The 18,540-nt window shown below is 36.8% G+C and overlaps 1 protein-coding gene across 1 annotated transcript in view; it reads left to right on the top strand.

The window, feature by feature from the left end:
• Positions 1 to 18,540, top strand: part of BMP6 (bone morphogenetic protein 6) — a 223,963-nt gene that overhangs the window by 182,836 nt on the left and 22,587 nt on the right. Inside the window, exons 3-4 of the mRNA XM_069103522.1 lie at positions 10,535 to 10,683; positions 11,685 to 11,882. Coding sequence (XP_068959623.1) covers positions 10,535 to 10,683; positions 11,685 to 11,882 — 347 coding nt within the window. The remainder of the gene's footprint in view (positions 1 to 10,534; positions 10,684 to 11,684; positions 11,883 to 18,540) is intronic.

The raw sequence follows: 18,540 nt of genomic DNA, 5'->3' as shown, positions 1-18,540 counted from the left end.
ATCTAAATTAATTCATTTTGGTACTTAGTACAGTGGGAAGATCACTGAATCTGGAGTCAGAAGAATAGGGTTCAAATTCCTCCTCTGACTCTCACAAAGTCACTCTGTGTGACCTTGGGCAAGTCACTTTGCTGAGTTTCCTCATAGGTAAAGTGAGGGGATTGGACCAGATGTTTCTAAGTTCCCCTCCTGTTTTAAATCTGTTTCTGTCATCATTATAATTTTCAGTTCTGCCCTTAATTTGTCATTAAGATGAAAATAATTGCTCTCAAGAGTTACTAACTCTCATTAAAGCAGTACAGCCTAGATACTGAGGAGCTCTTTTGCACATGATTTATTCAACTTTTTCTCATATATATGCATATATACATATCTACACCCATTCACATATGTGTGCATATGTATGCTTGTATGTATGTATAGATATGTCATAGGAAACCTCACTAGGACTGTCCATTTGTTATCCCTCACTTGTTATATGAACAGTTCACCTCTTTTCCTGATCACCTCTGGGATATTTTCTCCTCTCTGGGGTTTTGTAGATATGCTGCTGAAATAAGTCCCTCCTTGGACTTGCATGATACTGTTCTATTGTGGTGGTCATACCTATCTGGCTAATTCTTCTTGGTCTTCTTTTCAGGATCACCATATATTTCTTGCCTCCTTTGCATGGTATGTGCCTTAGGGCTCTCTTCCCTCTCTATGCTCTTTCTTTTGGTGATCTCATCAGTTTCCTTGGAGTCGGCTACCATCTCTAAATAAATTTCTCCCAAATTTACATATCCTGTCCTTATCTCTCTCCTAAAATCTAGTTTATATATCCATTTCCTGAGCTGGACATATCTACCTGGATGTCCCATAGGGATTTCAAAATTGGCATGTCAAAAACTGAAATCATTATCTTACCCTCTACTATCTTCAGAGAAAAAAGACTTTATTAAAAAGGAATAAATAGAGAAACTACATTTTGCTGAAAGTTAACACGAGTTGTGAATTTGTTTCAGTACTTAGCATATAAGCACCCCTATGACATAGGGTTGCATATATATTGAATAACTTATAGATACTTAAGAAATAGCTTCTAAATACTTACTGGAAAAAGCAATTATAAGAAAACTATAATAATGGGAGACATCAGTTTGCCCCCAATCATCTCTAAATAAATCTCCCCAAAACAAACAAACAAGAAAAGAGTTAAGGACCTGAACAGAATTTTAGAAAAATTAGATATGATAGACCTCTGGCACTTATGGAATGGAAAGAGAAAGAAGTATAAATATTTCTCAACACTCACAAAAAATGATTAAGTCTTAGGCCATAAAAACCTCACAAATTCAGAAGAGCATAAATATTTGCATCTCTTATTAAATGCAATACAATAAAATTATATCAAAAAACCATTGCAAAAATATTAATGATTAACTGGAGACTAAATAGCATAAAGATGTATCAAGTAACAAATCATAGAAATGATAGATCATGACAATGACTAAAATTTTTGGGGTACAGCCAGATCAGTTACCTATTTCTCTCAAGAGAACTACTACTCTTCCCATAACCCAAGGTCATAGCAGAAGTCATCTTCAACTCTTGATTCTCCCTTACTCCCATCTCATAAATTGCCAGGTCTTAACAGATTCTGATTCCCTAAGAATATCATATCCATCTTTTTCTTCTCACTCAGAAAATGACTCTATATCAGGCCCCTGTTATCTCTCCTCTTAACTATTGAAATAGACTCCTAATGCCTTTTGCTTCTCTTTTCTCTAATCCATCCTCCCTACCACCAACCAATTGCAATGCCTAAAGAACAGTTCTGGCCATGTCATAGTCCTGCTCAAGAAGTTTGGGTGGTGCCTCATTATCTCTGAGGCAAAGTTGTCTATTTCTCTAAGCTGATTTTCCATAATGGTACTTCACATACATTCCAAGCAAGCTTTTCTACTTGTGTACTGTACATAGTATTCCATCTTTTTCCTCAGCACCTTTGCACAGGATAGTTCTCTTAACTAGAATGGTCTTGCTTCTCACCTCTGCTTCTTGCTGATTTTTTAAATTGTCCAATCCAAATTCTCTCCCTACAGCCCATCTCCCACCAATTGAGAAGGCATGAAATATTATATCCATTATACATGTGAAATCATTGAAAACATATTGATATATTAGCCATGTTGCAAAAAAAGACTAAGAAAAATAACAGGAAAAAATATGCTTCATTCTGCACTCAAAGTTCATCAGTTCTCCCTCTGGAGATAGATAACATTTTTCTCTATGAGTTTTTTGAAATTGTCAAGGATTATTGTATTGATCATAGTAGCTAAGTCTTTGCTGTTACTATGTACAATGTTCTCCTGGCTTTGCTCACTTCACTTTACATCAATTCATATAAGTCTTCTAGGTTTTTCTGAAACCATCCTCTTCATTATTTCTTAGAGCACAGGAGTGTTCCATCACATTCATATACCACATGTTCCACCATTCCCCAATTGATGGATATCCATTTGGTTTCCTTTTTTTTTTTTTGCCATCACAGAAAGAGTAGCTACAAATGTTCTTGTATATGTTGGTCCTTATCCTTTCCTTTTGTTCTCTTTGGAATACAGAGTTAGTAGTGGTGTGGCCAGGTCAAAGGGTATGCACAGTTTTATAGCCCTTTGGGCATAGTCCCAACTTGTTTTCCAGAAAGGTTGGACCAGTTCACAATTCCACCAATAGTGTATTAGTGTACCTATTTTTCCACATCCCCTCCGGTATTTGTCATTTTCCTTTGCCAGATGTTAGCCAATCTGATAGGTGTGAGGCAGAACATTAGAATTGATTTAATTTGCATTTCTCTAATTATTAGTGATTTAGAACTTTTTTATGTGACTATTGATAATTTTGATTTCTTCTTCTGAAAACTGCCTGTTCATATTGTTTGACCATTTATCAATTGGGTAATGGCTTATTTTTATAAACTTGTCTTAGCTCCCTATATAAATGAGACCTTTCTTAGAGAAGCTTGCTGAAAAATATTTCTCCCACTTTCTTTTCCTTCCAGTTTTACCTACATTGGTTTTGTTTGTCCAAAACCTTTTTAATTTCATGTAATTAAAATTACCCATTTTTCTTCCTGTGATCCTTTCTATCTTATTTGGTAAAAGATTTTTTTCTTATCCATAGGTCTGACAGGTAACCTTTTCCCCATATTCCCTTATTTGGTTATGATGCTACACTTTATATCTAAATTATGTACCTATTTTGACCTTATTTTGGCATACATTGTGAGGTGTTGCTTTATGCCAAACTGCTTTCCATTTTTCCCATATTTTTTGTCAAATAGTTAGTCTTGCCCCCAAAGCTTGGATCTTTGGGTTTATGAAATTCCAGATTACTATAGTCATTTACTTCTACATGCCTTGTACCTAATCTATTCCACTGACCAATCACTCTATTTCTTATAAAGTGCCAGGTTGTTCTTAGGTTTACCATTTCATAGTATAGTGTAAGTACTGGTAAATCACCTTCCTTTCACTTCCTTCACTTCACTTCCTTCACTTCCTTCACTCTGATTCTTTGGATATTCTTGATCTTTTGCTCTTCCAGGTTAATTTTGTTATTTTTTATAGCCCTATAAAATAATTTTTTGGTAGTGTGATTGGTATGGCCCTGAATAAGCAAATTAATTTAGGCAGTATTGTCATTTTTAGTATATTGGCTTGGCCAATGCATGAGCAATTAATATTTCTCCAATTGTTTAGATTGGTCTCTATTTTTCTTTAAAAAGTTTAATAATTGTGTTCATATAGTTACTGTGTGTGTCTTGGTAAGTAGACTCCAAATTGTTTTATACTGTCTGCAGTTATTTTCAAATGGAATTTCTCTTTCTTTTTTCTAATGGGTTTTGTTGGCAATATATAGAAATAGTGGTGATTTGTGTGGATTTATTTTATATCCTACAACTTTGCCAAACTTGTTAATTGTTTTGACTAGATTTTTTTGGTTGATTCTCTTCAGGTTCTCTATATCATCTGCAAATAGAAATATTTTTGTTTTCTTCTTGCTTATTCTTATTCCTTCAATTTTTTTTTCTTGTCTTATTGCTATAGCTACCATTTATAGTACAATATTAAATAGTAATGGTGGTAATGGACATTCTTGCTTCACCCTTTATCTTATTGAGAAGACTTCTAGTTTATCCCATTTCAGATAATGCTTGTTTATAGACTAGCTATCATTTTAAATGATAACATCATTTTAAATAAGGCTCAATTTGTTCCTATGTTTTCTAGTGCTTTTAAAATATGAATGAGTATTATACTTTGTCAAAAGCTTTTCCTGCATCTATTGAGATAATCATATGGTTTTTGTTGTTTTTTTTATATGGTCAATTGTGTCTATATTTTTTTTCAAATATTGAACCAGCCCTGCATTCCTGGTATAAACCCCAGCTAGTTGCAGTGTATGATCTTTGTGATATATAGTCTCCTTGTCAGTAGTTTATTTACTTTTTTTCACATCAATATTCATTAAGGAAATTTACCTATAGTTTTCTTTGTCTTTGCTCTCCCTAGTTTAGGTATAAAAAACACATTTATGTTATAGAAAGGTTTTGTTAGGACCCCTTCTTTACCTATTTTTAAGACAGTCTATGTATTATTGGAATTAATTGTTCTTTATATTAGAATTTGCTTGTAAATACATCTGGTTCTGGGGATATTTTCTTTGGGAGTTAATAGTTTGTTCAATTTATTTTTTTATAAGGTAAGTTTATTAAGTATTCTATTTCCTCTTCTGTTAATCTGGACAATTTATATGTTTGTAAATATGAAAGCATTTCATTTAAATTGTCAGTGTTTTTGGTATATAATAGAGCAAAATTCCTCTTAATAATTGCTTAAATTTCATCTCCTTTGGTAGATTTTCTAATCCATTTTGCTATTTGTTTCCATTTTATGGGTGAGTTCCTCCCATTCACATTCACTGTTATGATTGCCAACTGTGTAGTTCCCTCCATCCTATTATCTTCTGTTTATCCTCTTATTTTTTAACACTATGCCTCCCCAAAAGTCTGTTTTGCATCTGACAACTTTCTCCCTTAATCTGCCCTGCCTCTTATAATTCCTCTTTTCTCTTAGTCCTTTCCCCTCCAACTTCCATGCTGGGTAAAATGGATTTCTATATCCAACTGTGTGTATGTGTGTGTATATACTGTCTTTTTGAAAAACAGCTCAGATAAGAGTAAGTTTCAAATTTTAAGCTTTACCCACTTCTCACCCACCATGTTTCTCTTCATTGAAAAAGCAAATTAAAAAACCCCTCTTTCTTGCATACTTTTATGTAAGATAATTTCCCCCATTCTTTCTCTTCCTTCCCCCTTCTCCCCACACATCTTTCTTTCTCAGCCTCCTACTTTTCTTCTGAGATCATCCCTGCATAATAGACTAACACTCGTGCCCTCTGCAAGCCCTAATGATGACAAAGTACTTGAGGGCTGCATGTATCCTCTTTGCATTAAGGTATGTAAATAGATATATGGATAGATTCTATCTATAGCTATAAATAGTATATCTATCTCTATATAATATATCTATATAGATATAGAATAGATATGGGTAGGATACATGGATATAAAATGTATCTCTACAGATAGAAATAGTGTATGTGTATGTATATGTGTGTGTGTATATATATGTGTATATATATATATATATGAAATATATCTATTCTGGTAGATATTTTATAGCTGTCTATATCTATTGCATCTTTGTAGTAGAAAATAAACTTCCTGAGTGCCTAGCATTATTGTGACTGACAAATAGGTGTTTAATAAATGTTTGTTGACTTTAATTGTATCACACATTTTTTAAATGACATTCCTTATGGTATTTATTATGTATAGGTCATCACAAGGCATATACTACAGTTCTCCCTTTTCATCTCCTTCCTAGATTTCCTGACTTCTTTCAAGTATCAACTAAAATCCTACCTTTTACAAGAAGTCTTTTCCAATCCCCTTTAATTCTAGTACCTTCCCTCTGCCAATTGTTTCCCATTTGTCCTGTATATTGCTTGTTTGCACACAGTGGTTGGGTGTTTTCACCTCCATTAGATTGTAAACTCCTTTAAGACAGGGACTGGTTTTTGTCTTTCTTAATTATCCCCAGTGCTCAGCTTAGTGCCTGACACATAATAAGTGTTTGATAATTGTTTCTTGACTAACTGACTTGTACCCACCATGCTTTTTTTTTCTTTGACCTTTGGGTCATCTACAACTTTGATTCTTTGGAGTTTGTGGTGTTCCAAGATTTGCAACCATATAGCCCTACCAAACAAACATTTGCATTCCAAACAGGGGCTTTGTGACAGAAAGAAGCTTGGAATTATTAAAAACAAAATACTATTTCCCAAATGTAAACCAAGCTTCTCTCATCTTCCTGTTCAATTCCCCATTAAATGTCTATTCTCGATGTCTATACAGATTGACAAGTTCCAGAGACTGTCCATTGAACTTCATGTCATAGTCTAAATTGCAAGCATTCCTTATTCATTTGTTTTTTTCCAAGCTGACAGTGAAGCTGAACTCTTTGAGTGATTATGTATCCTGTTTTGGAAGCTTTGCAATGCTCTTAGTCTTGATATAATCAAGCATCTGCAAATGAGTATACAGAGGCACTCACAGTTTACATGGATTTGCCTTTATGTGTCTCTTACATATACTAGCACTGACTTTCATTTTTATGTCTTGCTCAGATGCCACCTCCTCTGTGAAGTCTTCCCTGATACCCCACACTATTGTTAATGACCTCTCCCTCCACGAATTATTGGGAGTTGACTTATTAGTGTGCCAAATTGCTTCCTCTCAGTAAAATGTAAAATCCTTGAGGCCAGGAACTAATTTGTTTTGTCTTTGTATGCCCAGTACCTAGCACAATGAATGCCTTCCTTGTTCACAGTAAACTCTTAATAAATGGTGAATTACATTAAACTTACACATATCTTATTCATAATTTCTAACCTATTAACCTTGGGTGTCTTTCCTGCCATTCCTAATGTTTTCCTTTTTGCTAGTGGAATTATGATGTCTGTATACAATGGTTCTCCATCATCAGCCTTTACTAGCTCTGATTTTCATTCATTTCCCTTATTCTCTATGTGTTCTCTTTGGATTTCCTGCCTGTATTACAATATCCTATTTAGTATTTAGAAAATTCATTTACCTATCCCTGCAAATTCTCTTGGCATATAGATATGCTCTTTTTTCTCTTTCATATCTCCAAGAGAACACTAATGCCATACATTTAAATAGTCCTCACAAAATTACTTTCTCAAAACCTTATGAAGTAAGTAGAGGAAGTATTATTCTTCCCATTTACAGAAGAGGCATTAAAGGGTTAAATTACTTGTCTAAGACCACATATCTACTTAGTTGCATAGGCAAGATAAGGACCCACCTATCTTGATTCTTAACCTCATACCCTTTCCACTAGATCATGCTGCCTTCCCTATTTTTTTTTCTTTTTGGAGGGGGGAAGGCAGGGCAATTGGGGTTAAGCAACTTGCCCAAGGTCATGCAGCTACTAAGTGTTAAGTGTCTGAGTCTGATTGGAGCTCAGGTCCTCCTGACTCCAGGGTGGGTGCTCTATTCACTGTGCCATCTAGCCACCCCTGCCTTCCCTAATATTAAGCAACTTTATTTTCCCCTGTAGATTTAATATCTCCTTCCATTTAGGGTTAACTTCAACTTCCTCATCAAGACTTTTCCATTCAAGTTTGATTTATAACTTTTTTTTTCTCCCTGTCTAATCTTTACCATCCTCCTCTCCCAATGCTATTCTTCTGGTGAACTTCTCCCACTCTTAGCTCCCTACCTTCTTTCCTACAACCTTTCTTTTGAGACAACCTCCCATTTTTTCTTCTTTGGACCCCATCTTCTTAAGCTCATTTTTGCAGTTTCTGTTAGCTATGCCTACACAGTTTTCTTGATCTATTCTTATGACCTCAACTATATTTATCTGAAACTATAACATAAGCTCTTCAGAAAATGGACTTGCACGATTCTTTTGAGTGTCACATACAATTTAAAATTCTGGTAAATATGACACAATGTAAATAGCAAAAATGATCATCAGTATTAGATGGAATGAGAACAGTACACTTCCATAGTCTTCTAAATGGCTCAGGAATCCTGAGATCTTTTCACAGGATCATAGATCAAGAGCTGGAAGGAATGTTAAATGAATCCCTTTGTTTTACAGATGAGGAAATTGAGTCCCAGAGAGATTAAGTGACTTTCCCAAGGTCATATGGGTAGTATCAAAGGTAGGATCTGAAGCCAACTCTGACCCTGGAGCCAGTGCTATTTCTACTGTATCTACCAGCCTCCCTATCTTGAAACTATCTATCAAGACATTTATACCTCTATTCATGTCTTCCCAATATAAACTCGAGTAGATAATGGCTAAGTCCTATCCCCTTGACTTTACTATTTATTATAATTCCTTGAGGAGCTGGGTCATTTTTATTACATGTCTGCATTTATTGATGGCAGTTGGATTCCAACAAACACCTAGAATAGTATTGTGTTTGTATTGATAGCATTTGCTTTTACATCACTTGCCTTTCCAAATATATTCCTCCCTTGAAACTGTATTTTAAATGTCTTTTTTTTTCTTTTAACATTGTCACCTGAAAGAACTGAATCTGAATTTCCCTCCCACTTTCTGCAGATACCTCTAATCACTACTACATATGACAGAACTATAGTAATGGGGAACACTATCCACAGAAGACATACAGTGTGTGTATGGGCTTGCACATATGTGTGTGCACGCATGCATGTGTGTGCGCACACACATACACATGCATTAATTCTTTAAAGGTAGCAGGCCTGAGGGCAACACTATAGAAAACTGTTAACTAAGTAACTTATCTTTAACTTCACCTACTATTTTTTATTTGAAAGAGTTGAGTGAGGAAGTCTCCTCTAAACTTCAGTGTGTAGTATAAACAGGAAGGTTTTGTTTTATTTTCCTATTGGATAGGTGGCACAGAGGATAGAGTGCAAATCTGGAGTCAGGAAGACTCATCTTCTGAGTTCAAATCTTACCTCAGACACTTACTAGCTGTGTGACCTTGGGCAAGTCACTTAACCCTGTTTGCCTCAGTTTCTTTATCTATAAAATGAGGTAAAGAAGGAAATGAAAAAACACTCCAGCATCTCTTCCAAGAAAACTCCAAATGGGGTCATGAAGAGTCAGACGTGACTCAAACGACTAAACAACAATGTGTTTCTGCACACTTGTAAAGATTTTGAAAGGTGAATGACTCAGCTCTGTCCATTGTTGTAGATTGGCTCTTATAATCTATCTACATAGTACACATATGTGTACATATGTGTGTGTCACACACAGACATACACACCCTCTCTATTGAATTTAAGCAAGCTTCTATTCCTGCAAGGTAGCAATTATTTCAGTAAAATATTTACAGTGCCAGTATAAATGTTCCTATTATGTATTAATTTTAAGCTTTATAATAAAAAAATTCTTGTCCTTAGAAATGTAGAAATCCATCAGATAAATTTCTGCTAACCCACTTCCCTTGGTCTTTGTGCCAATGGCCACAGGGACTTTGAGTTAAAATTCAGTGTAGCTTAGAAACACTTGGAATATTACCAGTCTTCTGACACCACTCTAACATGGTCCCACGGATGGCAAGCAGAAACATACCATTTCAAGAGTTGCTGAATCCCCTTTCAAAATATTTTTGACAATTTATGGATTTTTATATTTGTTGACTGCTAAAGAAATGTTTCCTATGTAGCCCAGGGAAAGGGGTAGGTTCCAAGAAATTGTTAGCAGGATTGGAATCCAGAAACTCAGCATGCTAAGTGAGTCCTGGCCATGGCTGTATTTGGATAAACCTCAAGATATCCTAAGCCCAGACCAAAAACCATGTTGTCTTTATAAAAAAGGTGTCTGATTCAAACATTATTTTAGGCCATTGAATGGCTTTTATTAAAATCAAAGAATCACTGATTATCCAGAAATTAGATAGGGTTCCTCCCTCCTACACACCCTATAGGTCATAAGAGTTTTTCAGTTTCTATTGAACAAAGGCGATAAAAGCTTTAGGGCAAATTCTACACTAATCCTGAATTCCATCTTTTTTTTTTTTTTAGTTTTCATTTTCATTAGCTACATTACAAAGGAAGCAATGACATCATGACTTTAGGTGGAGTACAATGACCCACTTAAGTACAGGAAAAATGAAATTCTTGAGTGGAACGATATCGACTGCTGTGATCTAGGGCTGTGGGAAGGGATAAGGATGGTAGGGAAACGAGACCAAACTAACTTGGGATGTTAAGTGTAACCATTGTGACTCAGATTTCCTAGAGTTTATTAAATCCATTTCAAGCTATCTTTTTGAGCTTCTCCAAATCATTTTCAGTGACTTAATTTTGGTGTCTTCTATTCTGACAGCAATAAAGCAAGGAACAGAATCCACTGAATATATATCACGGAACTTATCTGGTGTCTATTTCTTTCAGAGATTCTGACCTGTTTTTGCTGGATACCAGAGTAGTATGGGCCTCAGAAGAAGGATGGTTAGAATTTGACATCACTGCTACCAGTAATCTGTGGGTGATGACTCCTCAGCATAACATGGGACTCCAGCTGAGTGTGGTGACCAGAGATGGTAGGTTGTAGTACAGCAATTATTGGACACGTGGTCTTTGATCCTCTTATTTACCAGGGTTGGTTGTAATAGTGTTGTTTTCAGTCAATAATCGAGGTTTTGTTCCCATATAGTCTCATTTTATATAATTCCTTCTTCTGGTATCATAGAGAGATCAGATGACATTCACCAGACAGACTGGGCAAGTTTCTGAGAGTGGCTTGGGCAGGACAACTTTTAAAGCAGAAGCAGTAAAGAAAAGAATAAGAGAGTGGAGGAAGTGCAGGAGGTACACAGGAATACAAATTTGATATCTGGACCCCCAAGCAAAATTGTATTGGAGTATGATGATGGGGATGCTAGTTCTCCCTCCCAAAAATATGCTAAATATGCTATCTGGGATAACTTTTCCCCCATCTCTAAACCTTCATAGGGATTTAAGTAATATCAGGGCTTTGTGGTAAGCAGCTACACCTTTGGGTAGTATAGTATATTAAAAAGAAAGAAGATGGTCTGACTGGTGAGAGAAGATCTTTAGAATTCATATGATCATAGTTATCAGTACTACAAAGAGTCTTAGGAACCATCTGGTCCAACCCTTTAATTTTACAGATGAGAAGACTGAGGCTCAAAGAGTGACAAATCCTACCACTGATTTATGTTATCTGTGTGATTTATCCACAGCAACACAGATATTATGTATCAATGGTGGTGTTTGAACCCAGATAGTCCTGATTTCAAGGCAATTATTCTATCTACTATGCCACTACCACTACTCACTTTGACTAAAGAATTTTTAAAAGTTAAATTGTTTCATTTGTTGCAACCACCCATCCAATTGTATATTAACATTATTCTTTCCCCCCAAAATACTTTCCCCTAAATATCCCACTTTTGTGGAACCTAGGAAGCAAAGCAGGATAAAGAGTGGAGGGGGGTGAGGGAATAGAATTGTGTAATTGTAAGAATAATCTTACTCAAAGGAATAAGAAGAAAATGTATTTGTTTTTCTTCCTTTAAAGGTCTCAATGTCAATCCAAGAGCTGCTGGTCTGGTGGGAAGAGATGGCCCTTATGACAAACAACCCTTTATGGTAGCATTCTTCAAAGTGAGTGAAGTTCACGTCCGCACCACGAGATCAGCAACTAATCGTCGAAGGCAACAGAGCAGAAATCGCTCCACACAGTCGCAGGACGTCTCCAGGGTTTCCAGCGCCACTGGTAGGTTTGGATGATTGCTCTTTTCCTCAAGAGTCCAGATCGACTTTCTGATCTTAGCTTTTCTGTGTTGGTGTGATATACTTAATTATTAAGAAATTTCAATGCTAAGCAGCTTCCATAAATAATGGGAAAAGATTGTATACACTGATTATAGCTGATAGAGTTTACTGTCATGAATCTAGTCACTAGATTCTAGTAACAAGGATTTTTAATCTTTTTATATCTTTTTTTTTTTTAAAGCAATCGGGGTTAAGTAACTTGCTCAAGGTTGCACGGCCAGTTATTTCTGGGTGTGGTGCTGAGTATCTGAGCCCAGGATTTGGATCCCCAGGTCATCCTGACACTGGAGCTGGTGCTCTTACTCGCTGTGCTACCTGGCCGCCCCAATCTTTTTATATCTTGAACACTTTTGACAATTGTCTTATGAAGCCTATAGACCCCTCAGAATGTTTTTAAATACATAAAATAAAATACATAGGGTTACAAAGAAAATAAGTTTTATTGAAATACTATTATCACTATATATATATATACACATACATATATATATTTAAAAACTAACTTCATAGGCCCTGGTTAAGAGCACCTGATCTAATACAAATAAATGATATTCATTTCAGTTTTATGTTTGGATGCCTTCATTAGACACATCAAGACTAGGTGTTAGAATTTCAGAATTGCCTGAAATCTGGAGAAGTCATTGTATGTCATCTTCTGCAGTAGGATGCTTTGTTAGATTTTTTCAACACCTCTCCCCTGCAGAAGAGAGATCCCAAATTATGGGGCCAGTCACGTGAATTTCATTCTAGCTCCATCATGCTTTTCTTCAACTTGAACATTTCAAGAATCTTCTATTTTGTTGGTGTAGGTATTCCAACCACCAGTTCAAGGCTGCAGATCCTGTATGACTTAGTGAATAGCCTTTGAGATTTGATGTGGCTACCCTTTAGATAGCCTGGTGATGAACCTCTCAGAATGTAGCTAATATGGAAGATATAAAGTCCATCATGAGATCCATACATGTAATCTTCTACTTTGGTAGGAAATACTGAAGTATAAACTCATCTGCTATAGACTTCAAGAACCTGGAATGATCACTCTGCTATAGTGAGCAGCTATCTTATAACTTACAAAAACCTATATTTCTGATGTTGTTAACACCTCACTTGTTGGTACCCCTTTATAAGAGAGACTAAAAAGAAAGATGGTGACTGGAAGCAGTATGTTTTATCTTTTTTGTAAGGAGATATCAGTGCAAATTGATCACTTTGAGAACAGACCTAAAATATCACTTCTTCTCTGGGCCTTAGTTTCCTCATGTGGAAAATGAGGGGGTTAAACTAAATGACCCCTACAGCCCCTTCAAGTTCTAATTCTATGACGCTATGATTCCTTTAATCTCTAACAATCTATGAAGTATTGGTCTTCCTTTCAAAGTTTACAGAGATATCCCTGAGGGGCTAGAGTATCTTTTAATTTTTTTTAAATCCATTTTATTTTTATCTTTTGATTTTACATACCCTAAATTTCCCCCTGTATATTTGTTTAAAGAAAGGAAGGAATTTTTTAAATCAATCAATAGATATAAAAATGTGACAAGATATGTATTATTCTATGTCCCCTTTCCTCCCCTTACCCAACATAGCAAAGTAGTAGAGGCAAGCATATCCTTTTACTTCTTTTTTTGGGGTGGAGTTTGTCCCTTATAACTTTGTAACATACATTTTCAATTGTTTCATAATTATTGTTCTTTCTAGTCACATTGTTGTTATCATCAATGTGTATAGTGTTTTCTTGGTTCTGCTTACTTTATTTTTCATCAGTTAATGTGAAACTGTTTCTCTATACTCATCAAACTTGTTATTTCTTATAGCACAGCTATAGTCCATTACATTCATGTACTACCATTTGTTTAGCTATTCTTAAACTGATAGGCATCTACATTTTCTTCTACCACAAAGTGCTGCTATAAATATTTTGTTTTATATTTGTTTTATTGACACCTTCTGTGAGATATGTAGTTAGGAATCTCTGGGTTAAAGGGTATTTTCATTTTAGCTACTTTATTTGCATAATTCCAAATTGCTTTTTGAAACAGTTGAATAAATTTACAGCCTCAATAAGAATTCATTAATGTGCTTATCTTTCTGTTAAATTTTTCCAATACCATCAGCTAAAGTCTCCATTCCAGTGTGTTCATAGCAGCATCAACATTTGGCTATGATTAGTATCTCCCTTATTTCATTGCTTAACCCACTGATCAGTTGCCCTGTGTCACTTAACAATGAATGTCAGTGAGATTTTTACAAGAGGACATTCACTGAGAAGATACAGCAAGAACAAAAGTACAAAACAGCTGCCCTATATCATTCACCCCAACAACTTCACGTCCAATTGTGGTTTAGTTAAAGGGCAAAGTCACTCTAGAAAATGGCAGGTCACCTACTGGGTCCAATTCATTGCTGGGCTTGGTACCACAGGTACCCTGGGGATATGAAGGCAACGCACTCTGGTATGGATGCCCAACCATGGACCTCTGGTAGCTCTCTCAACATTTTGAAACTCACAAGTTCTTAGCCTCGTCTGTTCCATCTCCCTAAGGAGGAATAGAGTAGACACAACCGAAACAGAAACAACAGAGATTTGTGCTCATGGCTTCATTACAACTCTCCCCACCTGGAGGTTTATATGAGTTCTCTCCTCTGCTCCTGAATGTGGCCAGGCAGGAAAGAGAATCTCACTTTGTCCGCTTAGTACCTTCTGAAGGCTTATCTAGGCTTGTCTCAGCAGCCAACCCAAACTCTGTTTCTTCACCACATGGTTAGGGGGACAGAAAACAGTCACAGAATACTAAGCATGCTCTGAAGTGAAGAGCAAACTTCCCTCTTCCCCACCCTACTTATGTGGCCCTCCCTGCCCCCAATTCCATGTCATAAGGTACTTCTGGGAGCAGAATCGTGACATTCACATACTCCTGGGAAACAGCCACCATTGGTCAGCCTCCCATCATACTTGTGCTTTCTAGAGTAGGATTGCCCCCATGCCATTAATTTTCATTTGCAGAGTAACCTCCTAGAGTTAAGTAGTATAGGAATGAGAGATGAAGATGAAGAGATTATCTCCCCTCTTGTTTGTATCCTCCTCCTTGGGAGCAAATGAGATACTGCATTAGCACTCCCAGGTTTTTCATGCTCTATTTAGTTGTTTCTTTTGTTATTTTTAATGGATACTTCAATGACCTGAAAGAGTTAATGCAACTTCTCAAAGTTTCCCATTTCCTTTGGGAGAAGCTTCTTTGCTGGTAGGGTCTGGCTTAATTTGTCCATTGTTTTCACCAGTACCTTAACTCCGGCACTTGAGGATTTGCACACTGATGGGACACAACATTTTGCTTGTTGTTATCCTGGCATCCTTTGGAAGTGTTTCACAGCATGGGTGTTCCTGTGTCTGACATTGGAACAGTTAGGGTTGGGGTAAGAGAAAGGGGAAATGTTTTCTCTTTTTCCTGCAGAATAAATCTGTTGAACATGGTTAATAATGCTGCTGCTTTCTACTCGGGAGTGGATTTTTTCTAGTCCCCTTTCATGTTAGCCCTTTTCCTCTGTTGTTTCCAGTTGTACGTGGATTTACCTTGTTTGTACAAGGTCGTTTGCATGTTGTCTGAGTTCCGTGAGAGCAGGGACTGTCTTTTGTACTTCTTTGTATCTCTAGTGTACAGTGCCTGGCACACTTAATAAATGTTTACTGATTGGAATGTATTAGGAATTCTGTAGCTGTTTAACTTGGGTTCATTCACATGAACTTTGGGCAACTTTGTTGCTGACTAGAGGGCTGCCCAGAGACTGAAACAACCACTGACATGCCTGTTGCATTTTTTTAGATAAAAATTTTACTTGCTTCATTTCACTCCCAATCTTCCGAATCCTTCACCCTAATTTATCATTGTGAAAACGTGCTATCTTTGGTACTTTCATTTTCATTTTAAAAAACTCATCTATATTCTATTAAATTTGATAGGTTTGCATATTGAATATGAATATCGTATTTTTATTTATTAATAGTAAGATATAAGCATTAGCATTTTCTTCCTTGACTTCTCTCCCAACCTTTTATTGCTTGAATTTATTTTTTATAATAATGCTCAAGCAAAAGTGTCTTTATCAAGAGCCTTTTGTGTGCACTCCAAAAATTATGTGCAACAGAAATCCTTACCCAAATAATACTCAGAGGTTTCTCAAGGTAGGAAGCAAAAAAGATGGTTTATTACAATCTTGAGAAAGGGCCACCCTCCTAACAAACGGTCAGGGAGGAGAAGCAAGTTACAAAAGGAAATGGCAAAGTTATAAAGCCCTAATACGGAATTCTTCCCCACCCCTCTCCTGACCCTTTTCTTCCATTGGCTGGAAGTTAGATGTACAATCTAAGCATGGCAATCTACCTCAAGTACTGGAACAAGAAAAAAGTAGATTACCCAATGTACATTTGAGAAAGCACTTCTGTCCTTATTTGGTATATCTTGTGCTGAGGTGGCACTGGAGAGGGTCTTCATTGCCCTAAGTCCCAGATTCCTTCAAGGTCAGGTGACTTCTAAACTTAGGCCCAGTGGATGCTGAAGCCACTCTAGATTTGATTTTTCAGAATGGAGAAACTTCACTACAAATTATCCCTCACACTTTGAAATGGCCAAAGTTTGCAAAGGGTTTCTACTGGCAATTTACTCTCTAAAAATATCATCTTCCTCTATGCTGGTGGAGGGGGACCTTCCTTAAGTCAGGGAGATGCTTGGATGCTAGCAGTTATGTATTCACAGACAAAGATCTGTGTCCAATGAAGTGACACAGCATAAAATTTTCTTCCACACTTTTCTTGTCTCACAATCCCATAACAGTCCTATAGAATCATAATATTTAGAAGTAAATGGGATCTTAGGGATTATCTATTCCCAACTTTCTTATTTTACAGATGAGGAAAAAGAGCCCCAAAGAGGTGAGGTGGCTTGCCAGTGGTCATATATATTAGCAACATAGTTAAGATTGGAACCTAGGCCCTCTCAAAGTATGCATCTGTGGAGTCAATTTTATTTGAAGATTCATGATTTAGCTAAAGGGCCACCACAGAAGTCATCTAGTCCAGGTTCTCATTTTGCAGAGGATGAAAGGGAGGGTCAGAGAGATGAAATGATTTGCCCAGGATCACACAAGTAGGAAAGTGTGGAGCCAGAATTTGAACCTCAGTCCTCCAACTCAAAATACAGCAGGGACTAAGTTTCAGTCCCTGGACTGAATTTCAGGCAATATTTTTTTTTTCTTTCTGAAAACCTTTCAAAAGACATGAGGTAGAGATTATTTTGTCTCTGCTGCCCCCTTCTTTTACAATATGCTCCTCCTGAATGAACATATCTTCGCCCAAACAACAGCCAGAAGAAACCCACCAGAGATCGTTCTGCATCTGGGTAAAGAAGTTACCATAATTCATCACACTGGCTGTCATCAGGCTAGAACATGACAGTGAAATATGTGGCTATTTTTGGAACATAAGTGTTCATGCTTGAGACTGCAGAGCTCACTCACAACAATGGAAAGGCCAAGAATCCTCCTCCCACTTCTGTTGTAACATCTGCACTTTGCTTTCAAGCTAGGCTTTCAAAAAACAAATGTACTGGACGATGGGTTTGGATGAAAGTCTCCCTGGATGATTTTCCACTTGCTCTAGCTTCTTTGCAGCTGTCTGGTCTGAATGAATGATGGTCATTGGCTAGTGTTGAACTTCTCTAGTGGTCTTGGATGTCATCTGGACAGTATTGTTTTTACACATGATTTCTTAGTCACAATCCAACTCATGCTGTGTAGTGCATCAGGGATTCTAGAGAATCTAGCAATTCTATGGATCTCAAGGATGGTCACCAATCTACTGTGTTCTTTGAAACTAGTGTCATTGCTGCCTTCACTTCATAGTTCCCTTCTTCCTTGTTCCAGCCTCAGTTTCCTCATTTGTAAAAGGAGAGGTGGGGCTAGGTAATCACTATAGTCTCTTCTGATTCTAAATCCTATGATTTCTTTATGATGTTTTAATGTCATCTTAGATTGTGGGTTTTCCTCTGGAATATCTGCAGTCTGTTAAAATAGTTGGCAAGAATCATACTGGGCAGTGAATGTAGAATTCATCATCAGGATATAAGGCATTTGGGGAAGAGTTTAATGTGCTTTCAGGCTGGTGAGTCTCCGATGTTCTCTACCCCACCAAAAGGAAGACAACACAATATGCTGAAGAATATTTGTTTTTTTTTTCCAGATAGCTTAGAATTTTTTTCTTTTTCCTTTTTCTTTGTTTCTTCTTCCCTTCCTTCCTTTCTTCCTTCCTTCCCTACCTCCTTCCTTCCTCCCTTCCTTCCTTCCTCCTTTCCTTATTTCCTTCCTTCATTCCTTCCTTCCCTACCTCCTTCCTTCCTCCCTTCCTTCCTTCCTCCTTTCCCTCCTTCCTTCCTTCATTCCTTCCTTCACTCCTTCCTTCCATCCTTCCTTCATTCCTTTCTTTCTTCTTTCCTTCCCTCCTTCCTTCCTTCCCTCCTTCCTTCCTTCCTTTCTTCTTTCCTTCCCTCCTTCCTTCCTCCCTCCCTTCCTTCCTTCCTCCCTTCCCTCTTTCCCTTCTTCCTTCCTTC

This window comes from Petaurus breviceps, unplaced genomic scaffold (genome assembly GCF_028583685.1).
Source record: "Petaurus breviceps papuanus isolate PSGF00001 unplaced genomic scaffold, PetGlider_PUasm1.0 582, whole genome shotgun sequence".
In the NCBI taxonomy this organism is placed as follows: Eukaryota; Metazoa; Chordata; class Mammalia; order Diprotodontia; family Petauridae; genus Petaurus; species Petaurus breviceps.
This window is presented reverse-complemented; position numbering and strand designations above follow the sequence as displayed.